We start from the raw sequence: 25332 nt of genomic DNA, 5'->3' as shown, positions 1-25332 counted from the left end.
CTAATTATCCTATTTGATAATATAGGAACTTCAATTTCAGCCTCAGTTGTTGGTTTTCACTTTCTTAATTGTTTATCCTTTGCTCCAATAGGCCATCCACGCTTCCTTTGAGATTCTACAACATGTGCCGTGATTCACCAATTCGAGCAGGCACATTCATAGCAGGATTAATGTCGGAGACCTTCATATTGAAAGTGTCAACAAAAGCATCTGGTGCATTGTTGGTAATACTTTGTAGATGTAATATTCGTTGAACTTCTTTCTCCACCTCTCTAGTATAAGGATCTGGTGGCACTGGTTTATCCTTGGGCCAATTAAACATTAGACTTTGATCAATCTTTCCTAATGTTTCTCTTTTCCAGATATCTTGCCCTAAAATCAGGAAAGTTGATTCATCAAATTGGCAATCGGCAAAGCGAGTTGTAAATAAATCGCCAATTGTAGGTTCGAGATAGCGGATGATTGAAGGAGAGTTGAATCCCACATAAATTCCGAGACGACGTTGAGGACCAAGTTTCCTACGGTAATGTGGAGAAATAGGAACATAAACTACACAACCAATACTCGTAAATGAGAAACAGAAGGTGGAAAACCTGTCATGAGTTGATGGGGAGAGTAAACATGATATGACGATGGCCGTAGTCGGAGAAGTTGCGATCCATGAAGTATTGCATGTCCCTATGTTGAACTAGGCAAATTTGATTTGAGAAGAATTGGCCGCACAATTACTTGAATTTGTTTAATCAAATATTCAGCCATACCATTTTGAGTGTGAACATGAGGAGTTGAAACTTCAAAATTAATACCGATAGATTCGCAATAGCGAATAAAGGTTGTTGACGTAAACTCGACAGCGTTGTCCATCCGAATCGACTTAATTGGAAAATCTGGAAATTGAGCGCGCAACTTGATGATAAGGATGAGGAGTCGAGGCAACGCCATATTGCGAGTAGAAAGAAGTGTGACGTGAGAAAAATGTGATGAAGCATCTTTAACTCCCGTGAAGTAATAAAATGGTCCAAAAGGAGGGTGCACTGGTCCATGGATATCACCATGGATATCACCATGTATGCACTCCAAAAAATTTGGTGACTCATACGGTTCCTTGTGCAAGGAATGACGAATCACCAACTTTCCTTGTGTGCATGGAACACAAAAACAAGTTTTAACTCGATTCAAGTATTCCAACTTTAAAGGTAGATCTTGAACATTATTGATCATTCTCTTAATCATTGTATGGCCAAGATGACCTAGTCTATCATGCCAAAGATCCATTATATCGGTATTGACATTCGAATAAATATTTGGAGTAGTGGGCAAATGAAGCCATGCGGATCTTCGGGGCTTTAAGGTTTAAACAATACAATTGATTTGGTAAGACTTCTAACTCATCAATAACTTGGGTAGTATTTGACAGGTGCTTGACAACTGGCATTGTCTTTTTCCCATCTTGCTCCGATGTCATGAGGTGGTATCCATCGTGTCACACATCTACAAATGCAAGAAGATTTCTCAGCAAGGTATGCACAATCAATAAGACAAATAAAATTACTTGTATGCAAATAAATCATATGGGCTTCAATCATGTTAGCTTCGGGCTCAAATTCCAAAGGTTGATCCATAAAACTATATTCCAATATTGGAATTGATGGTGAGATCGTTGATGTTTTTGTATTAGCCTCCAATTTCCTATCTTGATCTTGCTTCCCATACTTTTGGTAAAGATCAACATGAAACTTAGAAATTCAGCAAGTATTTGCCCAATGCCCTCGTAAACTACATCGAAGACATGAATTTGATGAAGGCTTATCTTGACTTGACTTTGATTAATGATGCATTTGCTTGACTTGATTACTTGTAGGATATTGTTTCCTTTGTTGATTTCTTCCTCCTCTTCCTCTTCCTCGATTCTGTGCATATGGGTGTTGATGACGATGTTGTCGTCTAGAATAATTACTCTCGACCATAGTTCTAGCCATACGTCTCATTCGTGTCATACTCAAACGCCAATATTCGTATCATACATATGGTTGAAAAGGCTCCAAGTATGATTGAAATCCATACGCGGTACATAGATATATTATATATACATATGGTGTATATGGTGTACATAGTGTGTGTGTGTGTGAGGGGGAGAGAGAGAGAGAGAGAGAGCGTGTGTGGTCTAGAGAGAGAAGCCCTCTTTTGCATGTGTGAGGAGACAGTGATTGAGTGTATATCTAGACTCTAGAGAGAGAGAGAGAGAGGAGCTATGGGTTTTGTCTGTGTGAGGGAGTATGTAATATGTATATTAGATATCTAGATTTTGTAGAGAGAGAAAATATGTCAGTTCTCGTGTGAGAGAGAGAGAGTGTGTGTGTATGTGTGTCAGATGTCACTTCTATTCACAAAATATTATGAATATCAAAAATTAAAAAAACCAAAAAAAAGTCAAAAAAAAAAAAAAAACCAAACGAATATCGCGTATCATACGCGTACGTTTGCAAACGTTCGTGTACGTCCAGTAAATTGGACGTACGCGAATATTAGGAACTATGCTCTCGACATGTGACAAATCCTTGAATTGTAGAGGAGCCACATGTTGACTAACTGGATGAATTTTGTCGTTCTTGAGGAGAACTTGGTGGTGTTGCTCAACAGTAAGAAGTGTAGATAAAAGTTTAGCATATGTTTTAAAAGATTAAAATTTGCATAAAAGTTCAATGACAAAATTAAAATTTGAGGAATGAAAAGTACTTAACGTTTTGTTGATTAGATTCACCTCTTGAACAAGGTTTTCATGACCGCAAATTTTAAGTTTAGAAACGATACCAAATAGTGATATTCAACAACTTTCTTGAAATCTTGAAAACGAAGTTGATTCCATTCATGCAAAGTGTTGGGGCCAAGAACACTTCGTTGATGATCAAAGCGGGCTTTGAATTGCTTCCAGAGAGTTGATGGATTCTTGATGGAGAAGTATTGATTTTGAAGGCTTAGATCAAGGTGATGAAGGATGAATATGAATGCTTCTGCTCCCTTCATCCTAGTATTTGAGTTCTCTGCACCATTAAAATGATCACTTATCGTATGAAGGATATCTTTCGCCGTGAGATGGCCTTCGACATGAACCATCCAAGTCATATAATTGGACCCATCCAAGGCAAGTGGCAGGAATAAGCATTTCTTTATTTGTAGAGCTTGAGAAGTCATGCTAATGGTAACAATAAGGTAGATTTATATAAGAGAATAATTAATTACTATGGTAGAGGCTAATCATGTTGATAACGTGTTATAGAATAGAGTAATTAAGTAAGATCAAAGAGTGATTAGATATTAATCAAGATCACAATACAATATCTAGATAGAACTCATAGGCTATGCTCATCTCTATATCCTCAATATGATTGAGATACATAAGTTTTATGACTCACAAGATGATGAGATGCATGCATACTATTTACATCATGAAGTCTTCTTAACTAGAGTTTAAGACTAAGATAAGTATAGCATAACTCATGTTATGCATGAGTTCATAACAGTGCTATGTTTTTCATTAGTCTGCTTGTTGTTTCGGACCTCATTCACATCACCTTCTTTAGCTGTTAGAGTTGCGGCCACATATTTGTCTTCTAAGATTGCTTCTTTGACTTCCGACAAATAGCAACACTAACTAGTGTGTAGACATAGGCAGCTATTGCTTTGCAGTCATCCACATCTCCCTCTAATTAGAGTCAATCCAACTAGTTAGTTGACTAGACGAGTATGTCTATTCTTGCACAAGTTTGGTTGACTCGAATTGTGTGCAATAAGTCGATGCATAGTGTTGTATACTTCAAATATGGTAGTAACATTTTGGTGGAGGTCCAATGCTTCGGTCCTAGATTAGCCATGCAACAAGAAAGAAAGTGAATAACAAAACAAATATATGGACGTGGGCAACTAACTAGATATCTAAATATATCTAGAAACATGTATTAGCATTGGTGCATTTATAAGGAGTGGTAAGAGGAGTACTAATGGCATTATCATGGAACATATCAAATATTTGAAGGATGGTGGTAATATATTCAGCTTGTGATAGAGAGATGATACGATTTCATCTATTTTGAATTATTTGGATGCCAATAAAATGTGTTGTAGGACCTACATCAATGATTGGAAAAACAAATGCAAGTTCCTTCTTTGTGAGAGTTAAATAGGATTTAGACACAAATGATAACCAAGTTAAATATTTGGTTCATTGTTAAAACGATGAAATACAACCTTAATAAGAAAGGAATGAGGTTTGTGATACTATATGCATGGATATTGATTAAGGCCTCAAATTGATTTACAACCTCAATGTACAAACTTCAGATGATTTGGATCTTCAAAAAAAATTAGTTTTTGCAGGTAACATTCTTCATCCAAATCTCAATGACGAAAGTTGGTTTCTACATCCAAGTGGTGCAATTGTAGGTCATGTTGAATGATGAGCATTGAAAAACCACGTATCTTCAGTGTAAGACTAAAAGCAACTTGAAAATCGATACCTAGAACTTGTGAAATGCCTCTAACAATAACACAAATCTTAAAGTGGTTTGGATTACTGTGAATATCTCATTTGATGCATAAGACTCATTTAGAGCCAATTATGTGGTGATCCTTCAGAGACTCGACTACATCCAAGTACCATTTTTTATTATAGCCTTTTTCCTAAAAGTGCATCTTTGATTGATAGATTTATGTCATTGCCTAAGGGTTAGAGCATCTCTTCATGTATATAAGATTCTGAGTCCAAGCCCACAAAATGTGCTTCCATTTGATCAAGTTGTTCATATATGCTATTTAGAGGTCAATACTTAGTTGGAGTGGAACTTATGGATGATGATGAGAAAGCTTGATTTGGAGCAATAGGCATGGAGGTAAAGGATATAGTGTTGCTAGTACTGTCAATGAGGATGTGGAGTAGGAATAGAAGTAGCCTTTGAATATTTTGTAATGTAATTTGATGAAGTAGTTTCCTTGAACATGTTAGGGTGAAAATGTTAGGAAAACTGATTGATATGATATTTCCACTAAATTCATATTTTCATTGAGTTCTTTTTGAAATTGAAGATGCTTGTAGAAATGTATAGTAAGCCATCTTGGAATATGACACTATGATTGGAGAACATTTGATGTGTTTGAAGATTGTTTACGTTGTATGATTTATAGGTGAGGTTTTTCTCCATAGGAAGTAAAATGTATCTAATCTGTTTCAATTAATACACGGAAGAAAATCATTAGCATCATATATAAAAATTTGAAGATTATTCAGATTAGGTTTTTTACCATTCTAGAGCTGAATGGAATTGTTGCTTTTGGATGTAGCATGTTCCTTCTTCTCAAAACTTTGGTGGTAATTTTGCAAATTTTATAATTCTTGGAGCCACATCGAGTAAAGTTCCATTCTTTTATTCCATAACACTATTTTGTTGAGGTGTATCAATCCTGCAATTTAAACTTTTTCATAGGGCTATTCAACTGATGAACTAAAGTTGTACACCATTATTAAAGAGGGTTACTCGAACAACTGATGAACTAAAGTTGTGCACCATTATTAAAAAGGGTTATTCGAACAACAGATTCTATCAAACTAAAGTTTGATGTCTGTTTACTCTCTATTCTCCATCCGTTTCAGGTATGCATGCTCAAAAGGACAATTTATTAGCTTAATCCACTAGCATCGCATCTAATTAGATTAATTACTACTTTGACATCCTAGGCCTTTTATCATAATGATATAAAAGGCTTTGAGTCAAATGTGATAAAAGACAAAGCCTTTTATCATAACTTGTTCATCTCAATATGTCCACAAACAACTAGTCCATCACATCACAGTGAGATAGCAAACAAATGGGCTTCAAAAAATTGGAAGAACATTTCTTACATCAGAAATTGTCATCCAAAGCAGAACCCTCACAAACAGAAGTTTGTTTCAAGTCAGTTTATTGAACATCTAACATGGCCGACCAGAAAAGACTTGGAATGTAGATTCCACTCATGAATACTTTTTATATGCAGCTAAGTCTCATATCATGTTTCCAAAGGTTCACAATGAGATCATATCCATTAAAAAGATGCATCACTATTTTGTCAGGGATTGCATTTACTATAAGGTTTTATAAATAGTTGTTTAGAAGCACTATCATGCCAAATTTGCCTCATAAAGCACCAATCTCCTAACACCGAAGTGATCACAACTAACAGATATACTTAAAAAATACTTTGAAACTAATGTTTCTAGCGATCTCTATTTTAACATTAAACAAATCTTCACCATGACAAATATTTTCAAGTCAGCAGGGCCTATCACTGATTTTGGTGAGAAAATATGCTTTGCATTTTGCTCTTCTATCATAAATTAATTTAAGTTGGATGTCAAATCTGTTGGAAAATCTTTCTATAATTAACACACAATTAATGTGCCATGCAGAAAACATTTTAGTCCATTTATGGCGACAACCATTTACTGTTACTTAATAGTTTTACATCAATATAGAATGGAAGGGTTTTCAATAATAACTGATGGCACATGAAAAAATAATAGGAAAAGGAAAATGTGAAGCCAAAGAAATTTGGCTGCATTACCTGCGAGAACAAAACTATTTATCAATGAAGTTAAACTAATGCAAAGCATAGCTTTGAGGGTAGGTCCATAACAGATATTTAGAAACTTAATGATTGAATGCAATGTTACATTTGAAACCTTCCTTATTTATATGTACATGTATACATACACATATATATATCTATTAAGGACAATCATATTGTAGAGCTGTGCATGAATTCAAGAAGCAAGGTTCTTAAGACAAACTTGGTTAGATACGTAAAATGTATACATACACACACATATCAATTAAGGAAAATTTTCTTAAGGTAAACTTTGTTAGATACCTAATCTCGGATTTCACAAGGCGCATGAAATGTCCGACCACGACACACATCATCCAAGTTTTCACCGGCATACGAACGAAGAGGCGAAACTTCTATTCCTGCAGGCATCACAATATTTCCAAAGTCACTTAATAAAATTGTCTTTCCCCTCACATTCACAAGCAAAGAAAACTGGCTGATTAATTTCTTGTGAAATCCTAACAGTAACCAAACTTCTGCAACATTGGCTTAATGCTTGGATAGCTGAAAGTGTGTTTCCAAGAATCTTGATAAACGTAGCCATTTTTCTTCCCCTTGCATGCAAACCTCTTCCAAATTGTTTTTTATTTTTGCGGGAAGAGGAATTGGTTCGTTAATTTGTTATATCATACCGGTGAGCTGTAAAGGTACCGAGTGTGTGACAAAACCACCGGCCGCAACAACCCAACGTGTATGTAGATTTAGTAGCAGAAGCCGAGCTGTGTCAGGTGTATCCACTGCAGCGCCAGTTGCATTCTTTACAGGTGCAAATTCTTCTTCTCTCACAACCTGTGAATATTTGGAAATTCCAAATATTATTAAGTATAATGTCCATCGAAGTTCTGCTCATTAACCAATTGTTTGACGGTTTAATTTTAACACCAAACCTCGAACAGTGATAACGTCGGTGCATGTGGAAATGCATCGAAAATGAATTGTTCGAGCTTTATGCCATCAATCATGCCTTCAACCGAAGGTATCTTCTTCTCAGCAATGTGGTAACTAAGACAATGCCGAGGATGTAAGTTTAAGTAACCTAAAACTTTAAAAAAAAAAAGCTGCATCTGAAAAATTCCCTCATTAGACCTATAGCACCGTCATGCAAAACAGCCATAAAATCACTAAATAAAGTAAGCATCTCAAACATACATTAGTAAATAAAATGACCACAACATGACTATCTCATAATAAGAAATGCCAGCATTCCTTCTCATAGTGGTCGTAGGCCACAATATGGTAGCCTTTCTTTTTTAGAATACCCTATGAAGGCTACACTGAGGTAGCATCTCAATTTTAGCTCTTAATTAGTTAGTTGACTATTTATAAAATTGCATCAATTTTATAAACTTGTAGATATGCTTTGGCTTTTCATCAACAATAATATTAGTTTTTTCCTTAATATTAATGACAGCAATTTCTGGATCCAAAATATCTGCTTTTAGGAGTGGGTGTAACTTTTCTGCAAGGTGAAAGTTCGTTGAGAGCTTCTATTGGATTTGTTGCTCCTAGTAGGCATGGTCAATAGAAGCATTTGTGAACTTTAAAAAAATCAGGCTCCTTATATAATCATATGCAAAAGAAAAGCATCAACCAAGAGAACTAGAAAGCATTGAAGAGAAGTAATTACAACAGCAAATAAGAACAGATTCCAAATCTGACAGGCAAACTGGAATTGTAACTATGTTCAATGGGAGGTATTATGAGCTTTCTTAGTTGACCATTTCTTAAAACTTTGAGAGCTCATAATATGCTTTTATTGTGAGTTCTAATTAAATAAGTGAATTGATCATTATCTAGCGATTTACAGGGAGTTGATAGCACCATCACTTCCTTGAGTTCTTCAGAGAAGATCTATAGGTTTTTTTATGAATGATCATAAGCCTTCTCTAAACCTTACTGTGAAGTCAGTTTTTGTTCATAAGAAAAGATTGTTGCAAATTTGTTAAATGTTAAGATGTCTAAGAATAAAGCGCGATATCGGAGGATTAAATATTAAAGGAGGAAAGGAACCTTAAGGGATATAAAGTTAGCGGTGTTTTCCAAAGTAAAAATAGCAGAAAAAAGCAAGACATGTATATGAAGATTTAGGTAAAGAAAAAAGCTGATAACTTCTTCATTCAATATCCAGACTTCTTAACAAAGATTCATCAAAAAGATGACAACGAGAGCTTTCCAAAAATATCTTGTATGACAAACTTGGGATTAAGAGTAGAAATAGTGATATAAAAAAAACGCCTCACATATAGTTGAGGATAAAAAAAACCTATATATAGGTGGGTATTCTTCACAATTTGAAGGAGGAAAAATAGAAGGTCTAAAAAGTGAGAAGAGTCTTGGTAGAAGGAAGGAAGAAGGGAAATCTATTTTGGTGTAAATTCATAGAAAGAATAAAAGTTCTAAATAGTTGTTTTTAGTTGGAGTCTAAGAAGCTTGTATTGTCCCCTAATGTCATTGCTTGCACAAGGCACCCAGAACACAGCAATTATATCATCTACCAGGAAATTTGCATGCATAAACAGCCCATAAAGACTGATGAAGTTTGTAGGGTTGTATTTTGAGAAGAAATACCTTTTGGAGAGCAAAATATGCCAGCTGTAAATGTATCTGCAAATGCAGAAAATGATCATCCAGCGCCTATAATGATGAGCCATCAAATGTGAAGGAACATCAATTTAAAAAACGATAATTTGTCAGCTCAACATCCAGCAAACAATGATCATTGAGTTAGCAGATCGTCTAGGGCCACTAGACAGCCTGACAGATTTGTTCCTTGTGCAAATGACGTGGCTGATTATGTCATTGTGACATATTGCGGTGAGCTCTCTTACTTCAAGGAAGCAACAGTCATACAAGACAGCAAGAAATGGTATAAAACCTTGTTGTTAGAGATGGAATCTCTTGAAAAAATGGCACTTGGAACTTGGTGCATTTGCCTAAACCTAAAGGGCAGAAAACACCTGCATGCAAATGGGTTTACAAGATGAAAGTCACTTCTAGTTCCTCGACAAGGTACAAAGCAAGATTGCTTGCAAGGGGATATGAGGAATATAGAATTGATTTTGATGAGAGCTCTCCTGTAGTTGAAATGACTAAATAGATCCATTTTGGGCTTCATTGTAGCTGAAGATATGGAGCTCATACAGATGGAAATAAATCCTGCTTTTTTTACATGGGGATCTGTGTGAAGACATATATGTAGCAGCCTGAAGGTTTGTGGAAAAAGGAGAAGAGAAGCTGGTCTGTTAGCTCAAAAAGAGTTTGAATGTGTTGAAACTAGCACCAAGAGAAGGGTATGCAGTCTCAAGGTTTTTACTGACGTCAAGTGGATCACTGCTTGTACACCTAGACGGCAGTAGATGGCAACCTGATTATCTTGGTTTTGTATGTTGATGTCATGCTGATTGCGTGCAGGGATACTCATGCGTTCAATTCACTGAAGCTTCATGGCAGCCTTGATATGAAGGATCTTGATGATGCAATTCATATTCTAGGCATGCAAATACTCAGAAATCGGTCAATTCTATCTCCAAGATTTTGCAGTGTTTTAATATAGAAGAGGGGAAGGCTGTACATTTGGGGTTCTATTGCCCCATATGTGAAGCAATTCATATTCTAGGCATGCAAATACTCAGAAATCGGTCAATTCTATCTCCAAGATTTTGCAGTGTTTTAATATAGAAGAGGGGAAGGCTGTACATTTGGGGTTCTATTGCCCCATATGTGAAGCAATTCATATTCTAGGCATGCAAATACTCAGAAATCGGTCAATTCTATCTCCAAGATTTTGCAGTGTTTTAATATAGAAGAGGGGAAGGCTGTACATTTGGGGTTCTATTGCCCCATATGTGAAGCAATTCATATTCTAGGCATGCAAATACTCAGAAATCGGTCAATTCTATCTCCAAGATTTTGCAGTGTTTTAATATAGAAGAGGGGAAGGCTGTACATTTGGGGTTCTATTGCCCCATATGTGAAGCAATTCATATTCTAGGCATGCAAATACTCAGAAATCGGTCAATTCTATCTCCAAGATTTTGCAGTGTTTTAATATAGAAGAGGGGAAGGCTGTACATTTGGGGTTCTATTGCCCCATATGTGAAACTCGGTGCAGAAGAAAAGCCTACATTTGATGATGAGAAGGTTGAAATGGCCACGTTTTCATATGCTTTAGCTGTTGGCAGTTTTATGTATGCTATGGTTGCTACACATCCAGAGGAAGTGGTTAGCAGGTACATAGCAATAGCAAACCCTAGCAAAAAGCATTGGGAAACCAGTGAAAGGCATTATGGAATACCTCAAAGGCACAAAGGATTTGTGGATCTGCTTTGGGAAGCAGAAGGCATCTTTCATTGGCTTTATAGATGCAGGGTACATTGGTTATGCAGACTGCAGAAAGTCCACTTCTGGCTATATGTTTACATTAACACGAGGAGCAGTCTCCTCTATCTCCAGACTACAGAAGTATGTTGCATTGTCTACTACAGAAACAGAGTATGTGGCTGCTACTGAGGCATACAAGGAGGCTTTATGAATTTCGTGTCTGGTTGGAGATCTTGGTATTACATAGTTACCTGCTCTTCATTGTCACAGTCAGAGTGCTATAAGGCCAGCACAGAATCCTGTCTTTCATGCAAATATGAAGCGCATACATGTCAAGTATCACTTCATCAGTGATGTAGTTCACACAGCAAGAGCATTAACAGCAAGATGTACTTGACAAATCAAAAGAATATGGAAAATGTATGAAAGAGAATGATTACCGACATGCTATTCCTCTCGAGGGAGTCAGTGACCTCTACCAAAAAGTCAAGTGAGAACATGTGCAAGCAAATCTGTCAGTAAAATGTAAAAACTCATAAGATTCATATCCTGATATAATAAAGAGTATTTCCATATCTCTTACTCAACATTTGTTATTCCTTTTCAAAAAACAGTGCTTGTTATAGAAAATGCAGGGATCTGAGACTAACTCTCACACAATAAGATCACTTAGAAGACTAAGAAAAAATTAGTAGATTAGGAAAAACAACGTTTGATTATAAAGATGTGGAATGATTTATATAACCAGTATCTACAGGTAGCTGGGATCCAATGGTCATTTAATTAGGTTCACATTATTCTAACTATGTTCACACCTAATAGATACTTAACTAGGTTGACACCATTCTAAGTATGTTCACACACAACAATTACTTAACTAGGTTCACACTATTCTAACTACTTTCACACCAAAGCTTTCATAGGATACACATTACGTGTAACAAATTCCCCTAACATGAATGGTGTGAACTTGAATGTTGTCACTATCGAAGTGTTGGAAGAATGCCCAATTCCTTGCAAAAATACTCGAACTTTTCTCTTGATAGAGCCTTTTCATGAGTGCAACTCAATGTGTTTTGTTCGTGAATGAATATGGAATTTCTTGCAATAAGCAAGGCACTTTAACTATCATATACAAGTAGGAGATGGTTGCTCAAGTGACAAATTGGAAAATAATCTTCTGAGCCACACACACCCTATTGTAGCACTGAATGCTGCTCTATATTCAGCTTCACAACTTGATGTTGCCACTGTTGGCTGCTTCTTGTTGAGGCAGGAAACACAGGAATTGCCGATCATGAAACAATTGCCATAGCAGCCGGCCCAATCACTACCAGTGAAGGCTGTTAAAGTAAATGAATTGCCATCTCCATAGAAGAGGCTGAAATCAATAGTTCCTTAAAGGTAACGGAAAACCTGCTTGGCTGCTTGCCAATGCTTTATTCTGGGGCTGTGCATAAACTTGCTTAATTGTGAAACTACATATTGAATGTCAGGTCTCTTGTTGCACAAAAATATCGAACAACCTACAGCTTGCTGGTATAAGAGTACATCAGTTGATTCTCCTTTGTCTTGATATGAGAATTTGTAACCTGCTTTTACAGGAGTAGAGATTGGTTTGCACTCTTCAAACCTGAATTGTTGTAGGAGCTTCTCAATGTACTTTCGTTGACTCAAACAAATGCCCCCCTCAACAATACTAAATTGAATGGTCAGGTAGTAATTGAGATGCCCAAGATCTGTAAGTTCAAATACCTTGCTTAGATCAGCTTTGCAATCTGCAATTTCTTGCTCATTAGGTTCGGTGATTATCAACTCATCAACATAAAGAACAACAGTTAGTAATTTTTCTCCATCATTCGGACATAGAGTGCTTTCGGTTGGGAAGTTCCCAAAATCGTGCTGCAGAAGATGAGCATGGATCTTTGCATTTAAGCCATACAAAGCTTTAAGTAACCTGAAAACTTTGGTTTCTGCACCTTTAATGACAAAAACTTGGAGGTTGAGTTACATAAACCTCTTCTTCTAAATCTCCATTTAAGAAGGCGGACTTAATGTCCAATTGGTGAACCTTCCATCCTTTATTTGCGTCTGCAGCAACTGTAACTCTGACTGTAGTCATCCTTGAAGTGGGGGCGACGGTTTCTTCATAGTCAATCCCTTCTTTTTGGGAACACTTTTTGCTACAAGTCTTGCTTTAAAACAATCAAGGCTACCATCTGCATCACGTTTGACTTTATAAATCTGGTTGGTGGCAATTGCTTTTCGACCTTTAGGTAGATCACATAACTCCCAAGTGCCGTTCTTGTGATGGAGAGGTTCGACATCTTCTTAGAAGGGAAGAGATAACGTGAAAGATTTTTGTATGCATATTAGGAACAATATGATAGAGAAAGTAACCTAAACTTGCTCTGATATCATTTATAGAAAATGTAGGATCTTAGACTAACTCCCACACAGCAAGATCCCATGAAGACTTAAAGAAAAATCAGTAGATTAGGAAAAACAACGTTTGATTACAAGATGTATAATGGCTTATATAACCTATATTTACTACAGGTAGCTGGAGATCCAACGGTCACTTGATTAGGTCACACTATTCTAACTATATATCTTTGCAAGAAACATCAATGACAGCACAGTATAAAATGCTAGTGCCAAAATAGAAAATTTATTTGGATATCACTGGGAGAAACAGAAAAATATCCTCAATAACAAATGCCTTGAAGAGTGCAGCATCCAAGCAGCAAATTTTACTAGTAAGAAGTACTTGCCACCAAGGGAGAATGCAAAATTCAATGTTGATGATCAAAACAGAAATATCAACTGTAGACATGGAATTTTATGTGAACGTATCTCAGGGCAATAATATCTTTGGGGACAGTTGAGTAATGTGGAATCCAAGGTACAAATGGATTTCTCGATGTTTTGCACCTTCATACTAAGGAGACTTAATTAAGGTTGAATCCAAGGTATAGAAGGCTGTATCAATGCTTTGCATTTTTGTACTAAGGTATAAATTGGTTGTAAGTGATTCTACTCAATAGTTTAGGATGATTTTACACAGCAAACTCACATCTAAAACCTAAAAAATCATGTGTATGAGAGACTTTCATAGTTTTTCTACTGTATACATTGTTTTTCCTTCAAATGTTTACAACTTAAAACATCCAACCTTATGCTCACAGTAGTAAGCACCAGGGAAAGGGAAATATCTTACATTACTCCAAAGAAAACGAAGCCGTCCAGTTTGTTGGTTGATAGCATACGCAAGTGAAGAGTCTAGCTCACTGTATTCAACTACTGCAAGAGGACCCGTTTTACCACGACGTGCAAAAACACCAACCTTCTCCTGAGGAAATGCCTGTAAATATAGGTGTTTTAGCAATTGTAGAAAATTTATTTAAGGAACCTATAAACAAATTTGAGTTTCCCTGCAATAAAAAGGGAAAATCAAATGTAATCTCAATTTCTTTACCAAGCAATGCAGAGATCATAGTTCAATTCAATTCATCTAGTTCTTTAAATGGTATGCTTACATATTGAATGGCTAGTATCCCGTCATGTAAGAAGTCAAACATTTTAATTCATTAAAGATTATATAGAACTCATCATCACGTGGCTGTCTAAATAATGGTCTGAAGTTTAAAATAAATAATAAAGAATCAGAATAAGGCATCTAATTGTGAATGGTTTGTGAAAAGGTTGACATTGCTATAGCTATATCTAATTTCAGAGGTTATGAACAATAGGCAAACCTTTAGCTTTTATACAAGGGGAATTTCCACAAGTATAGGATCCGGATAGAGTTCCAAACCAGGATATTTCATGGATAGAAAACACAATACATCAAGCAAATTTCAATTAAATGACCTAGCAATGACTTCATTCATGAGCATGTTTGAATCAGATATCAAACTCATATACAAATACCATGCAAACCAGTGATGTGTCTGATGCATAATGACTTGTATATTCTAATGTTAACATATATCACCAAGTTCTGTCTGCAGCATTGGCCTTCCTTTTATCACTGCACAATTTATATAAACCCATATAATCAAGTGATAAAGCATTTCCCTAGGTACTCTAAATTTCATGCAAAATGAACATAAACTCTTCGACAACTTCCAGAAAATGCTTAGCATCTCCTTAATCAGAATAAACAGTAATGACCTTATTACCTTCCTCACAACTTTCGCTGCACAGGCAACACCTTTTTCAATAACATGACCTAGAAAAACAGGATCTGCCACACGTACCTGACAGAAAAGGTAAAACATGAGAAAAACAAAGTTCACTTCAAGAAGAAATGTCACTCAACAATCCGCAACTCATGAAATGGTACAATTAATAGCTACAAAGTATTCGCAATTAAGTTCATACTTATTCCCCTCTTCTCATATATTCTATTATCTGAAGATAAGGGAAACTTTATTATTAGAAACTTCTGTCCAAAAGTTCACCACTGATCCTATAGTAGAGACATAATTATTAATGTCAGGGCACCTACCAAAGCATTATCAACACTGAAGCAGTCTATATATTTGACGCCTCGTCGAGCCATGTCATCCAAGCAACCCGATACTTTTAAAGCTGCAAGAGTTATTTAAAAATGGTTATACTATGAACATGATGAGACTGAATCCTATTAAAAGAAAATAAACAGTAACTTTGTGTGAGAACTATGATATTGACCTTAAATCCTACTTCCAAGACTGTGAGCAGTCACACAAGCAAAGAGTTGGATTCATTGACAAACAAAACCCGAAGGTTATATATAGTGGAGGTACTCACAATAGCAGGCCCAACGTAAATTAAAGAGGAGCTAAAAAACCATTTTACATAGAGTAAGAATCTATAGGAATTCCATTCACAAGCTGTGATAGTTTTTCAGCATACCTGTATAAACACCACCATTTCCATCTGGAGCTTTAGCCACCTACATAGGTATAAACTTGCATTCAAAAACTAATACTAGAATAAATAAATAAAATTTAATCCACACTCTGAATATTTAAAGTGCAATACAGGTGATTAAACCTTAGTAAAAATGTTAAAGATCAATATCAATATCAGCAAACTTGCACAATGTATCATTGCCATGTGCAAAAAGACAGTTGCAAAACTTCTCAAATCATGCAGTGTTATTAAAATTTAGCCAAAACCAGTGTTTCACAGATGCAGGCATCTTAAAGTAAGATGTGTAAGATGTAGATGCGCCACATCAAACATCTTGAATCAGATGCATCTGGGTTGACAGGAAAAAAAATCCCTAAACAGTTTCACTACGTCCCAATATATTGTGCACTTTTTTGGTGACAAAAATGCACTGATTACACAGGCAATTATGCAACGAATACACAAGTAACAGAGGCAACCAAATACACAAATACCAAGGCAGCAAGTACATAGACCGCAGGGCATCGACAACACATGTAGCAGGTCTTCCCTTAAATTGATGCAGCTGAGAATAGTTAATCAAAACAAAGCCACTGAGCACACTATGGGACGAAGCATGGTCCGAAAAACAGAAAGTTTAGGGGTTAAGTAAAGGAACTGGGAATAGAAACTTCACCTGCAAATTTTGTGGCATTTCATCCACAGGATTTCTTAGAAAATTGGAAGCACATTTAATTGGTGTCAAGGGCAAAGGAATCAAGAAGCGTACTAAATGGAAGAGATCGTACTAAGAAAAGGATGGCTCATTTGGTGGATTATTGGCAATCATCTACAACCACAGGTTCACCATTAGTTGCCATCATTCATCCTCCGCATCCATTGGTGCAAAAGAAACGAGAGGATCAAGTGATGATGTAAATATTACGGCATGCAGGTTCTAGTTGCACTATCCATGATAAATCAGCAAAAGATTTCTCTTACCCACTTGATCATGAGGCAAATTACCCACAATAAATCTCAAATCGGATGACAACAAAAAGAAAGATATATTAATGTCTTTCAAGAGGCCAAGATGGCCAATAAGATCAAATAAGAGATTACATCTCTAGTGAGGTCTCATCTTTGAGAACAAACCAAAATAAATGTTACTAATTAAAAGAAGTAAATAAGATAAAAAAAGACTAAAGAATCTTGTTATTGGTACATGTAAGATTCTAAAGTCATTGTCTTCCAAATATATCTAGCATACGTCGATCCAAAATGGAGAGGTCTGCAAAGGGAGGGAAGAACTTGCGATAGTCTGAGATAATGGCCTTTATTTGTTGATGACAAGGGTGGTGGGGTCGTGGTCCACGGGTCCAAGGCCTACGTGCACTGCAAATTGCTATTGCCTGATCTATTGTAACCCCCATTATTATGTCCTAGTCAGGTGCCCATTTGTCTAGCACTTGATTGACTCGTACCATGAGTAGGAGTGATGGGGCTAAAGAAAGTTGTGATTGTTCTTTGTTGATAAGCATGTGTGGCTGTATTGTTGTCCAACAGCTTTTACTTTTGTTTCTTGAATTCTTGCAAGAAAAGCCCCAAGCACTGTTGGCCCTCATATTCCATTGCCTTGCATAGTCGGCCCACTATAAAACCCTTTTTACACAATTTGGAGAGTGGATTTATCATCAGGCCCTCGTATGGACATACATCTATCCTATGTGTTGCACAGTGTGATGGGCCAGCTGTAATCTTCCTCACATCTGTTAGAGATTGAGGTAGGAAAATATGCATGAAAGCCTCTAGAAGAAAGAATTTGCCAATTCTATCATTAGAGAGTGGAATATGAAGAACACTATGATTGCCATTGTACCCTTTTTAATGAAATAAGAGGGAGCTACCATTGCCCCTTTAAGCAAGACTTTGGCCCACTACACATGGTAATATAATAGGGACCAACGATGATTGGAACTTTTCTTTGCTAAACTCGCGAGAAAAAGGGCGAGTTGTTAAAGGACAATAGTACAGCCACACGAACTCATCAACAAAGAACATTCACAACTTTCTCTAGTCATGTCACTCCTACAAATGCTGCAAGTCACAAATGATGTTTCATCAAGCTTGAATGGGGCTGTGTGCTCTTTAGAGGCCCAAGGATATCTATACCAATATAATATTCTGTATTACTTCTTGACGACGAACCCTTGCAATCCATGTTCTATCACAAGATTGAACAATGTCAATCCATGTAACATTTGGCAACGGTTTGGTTTGAACCGAACCAAACCGCAAACCAATGGCTTAACAGCTTAACAGTTAAAACGGTTCTGGTTCAAGTTTTTTTAACGGTTCGGTTTCCGTTTGGTTCAGTTTAAGGGGTGAACGGTTTGATGGTTTAGGGTTGCCAATTGATTTTTTTTATATTTTCATAAACAACCTTTTCATTTTTCAGCCTAATTCTCACATTTTAGGAAAAAACTATAAAATTTTGAAAAATTAAAATTTGAAATATGAATAATTTTAAAATTGAAAGTTTGAATTTTGACCTAACTTGAAAACTGAAACCGAACCATGAAACAGTGGTTTTGACGATTTAATGGTTCGAATTTTTTGTACGGTTCAGTTTAAATGGTTTCGTGGTTTGGTTCGGTTCCAATTTCAAATTTTTTAAACGATTCGGTTTGAAACTGGTTTGGTTTTGACAGTCTCGAACCGAAGCGTTACCGATTGTTAAATCCAGGTGACAATAATTGGAGAAACTGACCAAGTACTTCACAGTTGAAGATACTAAATTATTGATATTGCAATTTGCCTCTTCTAGGGAAAGGTCTCACCATCCAACCTCATCAAGTCAGTATCAATAAGATCGACATTGAAAATGTGAATGAGATGTTGATCATCTTCCCATAGGACACGGAGTTGTACCATATGCATTCAAGAGTTAGTGAGCCAACCTATAATCTTAGATCCTCGTGTCTAAGTTGTAATGTTGCTTCAACAAGCTCAGCTGCATTAGATATGTCCATTTTCTCCATGTCAACTTCTACATCCTCTTCTAGCGAGCCAAAGGTTTAGGCTCTAGATTCCTAACTTTATTCTCTGTGTGTTAAAAATCAGATTTCAGTCATGAGTCATGACTAATCAATGATCAGCTTCCTGGTTTTCTGAAGTTTGCCTTAAATGATTGAATCTAGCTCATATTTATTAATGTCTTGATATGTGTATTTTCAAAATCTAGTTTTAATTGAACCTTGATTGTTGACGAATAAGAATTTTGATTATATCTACAATGTATTGTTTTAAAAGTGCACATTATAGTATATGTAATGTGGCCAATATGACTCATAATTCTGGAAGAATTGTATATATTGTTTGAAAAACATGTGACAGATTGGCCAATGCTATATAGACACATTTCTGGAGGAATTGTATATATTGTTCGGGAATAGGCAAATGGCTATATAGACAATTATAAACATATGCACACATAATGTGTTGTCCACCGGTATATGAAATAGAACAGCATCTTCACCTGTATCGGTGTCTCCATTATAAACTTCCCTTGTTTTGATATACATGGCAATGTGCCCTGCTCAAAGAATATAACCTGAAAAAAGCAGAAAGACCAAGAAACAGATCAAAATTTCAGAAGAAACCATCAATTCATGCCCCAAAAACAGTTTACAATTTCCCATGTCTATGCATGTTATCTCATTTTATTGGCACAGGACCTTGCCTGTTCTGGGTCTAAGCCAAAGAAGCTCTCTTTCTCAAAAAACTGCTGGGTTGAATCCCTTGTGAATAGGCTTGTCATAATGTACCAAGCTATCTGAACTTTCCGCCCTGAATATTAGTATATATTAGTCAAAAAAGGTGTTTGGCCATCAGATTGTCTAATACTAATAATAAAGTATTTCTATCTAACCATTAGCAATTGTTGATGAAGCCAAGTTCTGAATTCGTAGCATGCGTTCTGCTTGCAATTGGAATAAAGATTTTCCAGAGGGAAGCCCAATATCTGTCCAAATAAAAGAACTTATGATTACAAACATTGATCTCATCAAATCCACCTGGATTATTCATTAATACATGTATAGGCACTGAATCTACATTCTAGCATAGTCTCATCAAATCGCAAAACTCTAAATATAAGGAAAGTAAGGCATATATCCACAGTTATGAACAAGACAAATGAGGTTTGATTGAGACTAGCATAATACCTAGACCACCTAGATATGGCATCTTGTGATCCATTAACTCATCAATATTAATCAATACTAATGATAAGCAATTGATGAAATGAAAGGATTAAGGGTGGTTACCTACATCAAGCACCCCCGTGCAAAGAATAAGGGATAGATACAAAACCCCATCGGCATCCCATAACACCAAATTTGGCCTTGCATTATAGCTCAGGAGGAAACCACAGAGAGATACAAAATATGAGAGCCTTGTGTCTCTAATATGCTGTGTACAAGGGGAGCTTCCTCATACAAATGAAATCTTTAGGCTTCTAAACTGCCAAATCTTCCAGGTCTTTATGGGTTGTCCTCAAGTCCTAGGAAAACCAGTTTCCCACTAATTCTGCCCTACAGTCTATCATTGATCCTAAATGCTACATCCATAACGATAATCGCTTGCTACAAAGACTACATCAAAATCAATATATTCCCATATCTTGCAGTGGCAATTGTACTGTACAGAAATAAAACCATGATTGGAGATATAGGTACTAGGACACATCACTCAGATCTTTACAATATAAACATTGGATTTCAAAAATGCAAGACTTTCCATGGTTAAGTTTTAAAAATAACATAACGGATCATAGAATAAGGTAATAAAAGACCCAAATGAACAATAAGCCTTCTATACACATGTTATAAACCAACAAGTAGTGGGTAGCAAGAATATAAAGCATCAGTATTATGACACTAGGAAATAAAATGCATGTACTTTCATGTTATGCGAGAGATCAATTGCATTAAGTGTGCTGAGAACTTACTGAAACAGCCTTTGGGCTCAGACGTTCCTAAGCGAGTACCCTGAGAAAATAAGACTAGAAAATATTAGAGTAGCAACATTTGTCATGACTACAGCTAGAAGTACACGTATTTCATATATTCAAATAACGTGAAAAAATGTACAAAAAGAAATAAAGGTATATTAAAAAAATTTATGAGGCCAAAATGGCCTATAAGACCAATCAAGAGATTATATATCTTAAATGTTGTCCCACCTTTTGAGAACAACAAATCAAAATAAATGTTACTAGTAAATAAGAGTAAATAAGATAAAAAGAAACTAAAGAATCTTGCTACAGGCACATGTACGATTTTCAAGTCAAATAGATTGTAATTTCTCCCTTCAAAAGATCTCTAGCATAGATTGATCCAGAATGGAGAGGTCTCCAAAGCAAGGGAAGCACATGCGATCGCAGGAGATAATTGCCTTTATCTGTCGACGAGGAGGGTGTCGTCCATGTGGCCAGGGCCTACATGCACGACAAATTGCCATTGCCACTCAGTTACGTCTTGTCGAGAGCCTATTTGTGTAGCCCTTGATTTACTTGTAGCATGAGTAGGAGTAATGGGGCTAAAGATACTTGTTATTGTTCTTTGTTGATGAGCTTGCATGGTTGTATTGTTGTTCGTTAACAACTTTTCCCTATGTCTTTTGAGTTCTCACAAGAAAAGCCCCAACCAATGTCGATCTTCATATTCCATTGCCTTTTGTAGTGGGCCAAAGCCTTGCTTAAAGAGGTAATGGTGTCTCCCTCTTATTTCATAAAATATAGTACAATGACATAGTTTATTTCCAATTCCACTCCTTGCTGACACAATTGGCAAATTCATTCTTCTAACAATATTCATGTATCTCTATATACCTCTAACTGATATGACGAAGTTCACAGCTGCACTATCACACTATACAATGCATAGGAAAGATGTATGTCCATATAAAGATGACCTTATGATGAATCCATCTTCCAATGTGTGTGAAAAGTGTCTTATAGTGGGCCATGTTCCTACCAAGTGATATTTATGGGCTAATCTATGCTATCTTATTTTCCAGGTTAATAATATCAGTTGGGATCAATCACTCTATTCTTTTCCACTTTGGTCATGTTTAGATAGTGACAATCCAAGGGGGTAGGGCATTTACGATTATGCCATGTGACTCAAATCACTATTGCATTTCAGCATACCAACAATGAATGTCTCTATGTTCAACAAGTTGTTTTGATGACACAAGTGCCAACCTTGAGTACCTTCAGTTAGGGAGCTCCAAAAGCCATTGGATACAAGTTACAGATCTGAATAGTGCCTCAATGTTTATAGGGGCTACTGCCATCTTTACTCGGATTATATCATGGGGCACCGATGCTTTGCCCCTTATCATGCAGGCAATCCTTGAGATTAAAGGTCACTCTAAATCTTTCCAGTTATTTGCCTAGCTAAGACTCCATAGAGAAGCGTTGGTGTCACAATTGTATCAAATAACCATGGTTTAGTTCTTGGCTCTTGGAATTGGAAATGTGCACATCATCTTTTCAAGAACACCAAGGGGTGCATACCCACGAGAAAGTCACGTCCAAGCAGCCTCTCGTGTGGAGAACCTAGGCCCTGTTAATGTTATTCCTAGGCATGTGTAGGAGCATGTATGCCACCTTTTCATCTCACAAGAAGAATTCTGTTTCTGATCTTGTTAACCATGCTTGAGTGGTGTGAAACACCATCACTTTAGTTTTATCCATGTTTATCGACAAACCTTTGTCCGTATCAAATACTTCTAAGGAACTTAGATGTCTTTGTAGTCCCTCCGGAGAGTCAAAAATCAGCACAATATCATCAGCATATAGTAATATTTACATGGGCTATACCTTTTGGACATGCTCCAGAACACCTGAACCTCTCTATGTAATGTGATACCTCACCTCTATAGAGACTAGAAAGCGTGGTTGATAGTGAGCATTGTTGGAGGGTGGCAACTCCAAACCTGCACTGTCTTTCATCTGGCAACGCCTTTTACAAGGGACACTCTCTTCCTTTTATAGAACAAGGAGAGGGACGCATAACAATGTGGGATAAATCCCTTATTACATGGGATTCTCTATCCCAACTTAACTCCTATTCGGCGCCATAAAGGCACCCCTATTATTCACACGTTTATACAAGGGTAAGTGCACATGATGCACTTCGCCAATGCCACTAACTTCTCCGGTTTTCTCACTATGGCCATGAATCTTCACAACGAACTTTCAACGAGTCACAAGGAGGAGATCACCAAGCTGATGGAAGAATGTTGTTCAGTACCTTCATCTCGTTGTCCAACACCTTCATGAGCATCTCTTTGCTGTCCAACTTCTTCTGGCTCAAGGATAACCGGTTGATCATCATATTCAACCTTTGGTATAGCATCATGAGGTTTATTTTCAGATTTTGTGGATGGCTGTAATTGCTGAAATGTAACGCTCTTAGAGTTCCCAACAGAAGAACAAGCATTTTTCAGCAATTTTTCTTCATTAAAAACAACATCCCGGCTGCATACAATTTTTCAGGACTGAGGTAACCAAATCCTATAGCCCATTCATCACCATAGCCCATAAAAATGCCCATGGTGGACTTAGCATTGAGCCTGTTCCTTAGCTCACTTCTAATGTGTACAAATGCATCACAACCGAAAATTCGTAAATGGTCATATGAGGCTGGTTTGCCAGACCAAACCTCCTCAAGGATTCCATTCTTTAAGAACTTGTTAGGAGAACGATTACATATATGAACCGCAGTTTTTAGCTGTGGACAGCATGCACCGTACTCGCTCACATAATGTCCTATTATACCTTTCTGCCACCCCATTTGATGAAGGGTTATATGGAGCTATAAGCTCTCTTTTAATACCATGTAAGTCACAAAAGGACTTCAATTCTGCAGATGTAAACTCACCCCCATTATTTGTTCTAAGACATTTCAGTTTTGTCCCTTTTTGGGTAGTCACAAATGCATGAAAAGATTTAAATGCATCAAATGCATCACCTTTTTTTTCATCAAGTACACCCAAATCTTCTTAGAATAATCATCGATAAAGGAAATAAAATATGTAGCACCGCCCAAAGATTTTACAGGCATGCTACATACTCAAAATGCACCAAATCTAGCACATTTGGTTTACGAGAGACGCCAGAATAATAAGAATTACTCACTTGTTTGCCAAATAGACAATCATTACAAAAAACCAGCTTTGATCCTTTAACGTCAAGTCTTTTTAGAGCAGAAAGGACTTCAAGTCCTTTTTGGCTCATATGTCCTAATCTCTTATGCCAAAGGTCTAAACGAGAATCAAATACAGCAATAGCAAGAAACCTTCCAGGTAAAGCTTTACATTGCAAACAGTAGAGAGTGCCCTTTTTGCAACCTTTCACAATACCCATAGATCCTTTCTTAAGTTTCCACAATCCACCACCGAATAATGTGGTGTAACCATGCAAATCCATCTGTCCTACAAATAGCAAACTTTTCTTAATGCCAAGTACATACCTGACATCTTTGAGCACGAGCTCTTAACCATTATCCAAAGACAAGTGTATGGTGCCAATACCATCAATATTGCAAGCATTACTGTTACCAAGATAAACTTTTCCATAACTGCCTACATCAAATGTGGTAAAGCACTCCAAACATGGAGTAACATGAAAAGAAGCCCCAGAGTCTATGATCCATGTCTGCGTCAATCCATCATCGATTGACAATAAAGCATCAATAACATCTATTTTGGTGATTTGCATGTCTTGAACATGAGCTATGAAGGCGTCACCTATAATACAAAGTTCATCACCATCTTCACCAAATAGGTCTTCAATGATAGCATTTGAAGCCATATTAGCTTTCTCTGTTTTATTAAACTTATCATCTTCCTTTCTAGTTCCATCTTCAAATATCTACAATCAAGCTTCTTATGACCTTTACAGAAACACTGATAGCATGTGATATCTTGTTGCTTTCCTTTCCCTTTACTCTTACGTCTATTTCTTTGTCCTACATTTGGGTTCCTGTTATCATATCTCCCCCTAATATTGTATGTTGAACCACTACCTTCTCCACTAGATTTTCTTCTAATCTCTTCATTGAGAGTAGAGCCCCCCACACCATTGAAGGTCAAGTTGGGGCTATTAGACAGTGAAACAAATAATGTTTCCCAAGAATCGGGTAAAGTCATAATTAAGAAGATAGCTTTGAGCTTGTCATCAAAAGTTGGTATATCCTGAATCTTGTAGTTGGGAGAAAGTACCTGTGAATAACAATAGATGCTCTATTGCATTTTTCGACTCATCAAGCCTCATACTGACAAGTTTTCTCATCAAATGCACCTGATTCACAGGAGTAGTATTCTCATAAGTTGTCTTAAGTTTCTCCCAGACTTGATGGGCAATAATCAAGCCCTTATCTACAAGAATCTCATCAGAAAAAGGCATTTTAATATATGTAA

General features: G+C 36.6%; 1 protein-coding gene and 1 long non-coding RNA gene across 5 annotated transcripts in view; both read right to left on the bottom strand.

Annotated features, from left to right (window-relative positions):
- Positions 1–1439: 1439 nt before the first annotated feature.
- LOC147860266 (uncharacterized) lies at positions 1440–3328 on the bottom strand. Its single transcript, XR_015530247.1, has 3 exons — positions 2737–3328; positions 2553–2632; positions 1440–1971 (listed from the first exon to the last, which is right to left on the bottom strand). It is a non-coding gene; the product is annotated as an uncharacterized LOC147860266 (long non-coding RNA).
- Positions 3329–6434: 3106 nt separating this feature from the next.
- Positions 6435–25332, bottom strand: part of LOC147860265 (UDP-N-acetylglucosamine diphosphorylase 2-like) — a 32251-nt gene continuing 13353 nt past the window's right edge. The window contains exons 4-16 of one of the 4 annotated variants that reach the window (XM_087324419.1): positions 20852–20891; positions 19772–19864; positions 19583–19689; positions 19379–19453; positions 15862–15901; positions 15473–15555; positions 15144–15221; positions 14180–14323; positions 11404–11471; positions 7527–7641; positions 7272–7428; positions 6901–6998; positions 6435–6608 (exon numbers count right to left, since the gene is read on the bottom strand). In XM_087324419.1, coding sequence (XP_087180545.1) covers positions 6901–6998; positions 7272–7428; positions 7527–7641; positions 11404–11471; positions 14180–14323; positions 15144–15221; positions 15473–15555; positions 15862–15901; positions 19379–19453; positions 19583–19689; positions 19772–19864; positions 20852–20891 — 1098 coding nt within the window. In that variant the 3' untranslated portion in view covers positions 6435–6608. Of the gene's footprint in view, positions 6609–6900; positions 6999–7271; positions 7429–7526; positions 7642–11399; positions 11472–14179; positions 14324–15143; positions 15222–15472; positions 15556–15861; positions 15902–19378; positions 19454–19582; positions 19690–19771; positions 19865–20851; positions 20892–25332 lie in introns of those variants that run through there. The other 3 variants (XM_087324418.1, XM_087324420.1, XR_015530227.1) reach the window with 3 other exon arrangements.

Source organism: Azolla caroliniana, unplaced genomic scaffold, assembly GCF_043228905.1.
Source record: "Azolla caroliniana isolate FFs.n. ecotype wild unplaced genomic scaffold, voAzoCaro1.0.p SCAF_9, whole genome shotgun sequence".
In the NCBI taxonomy this organism is placed as follows: domain Eukaryota; kingdom Viridiplantae; phylum Streptophyta; class Polypodiopsida; order Salviniales; family Salviniaceae; genus Azolla; species Azolla caroliniana.
This window is presented reverse-complemented; position numbering and strand designations above follow the sequence as displayed.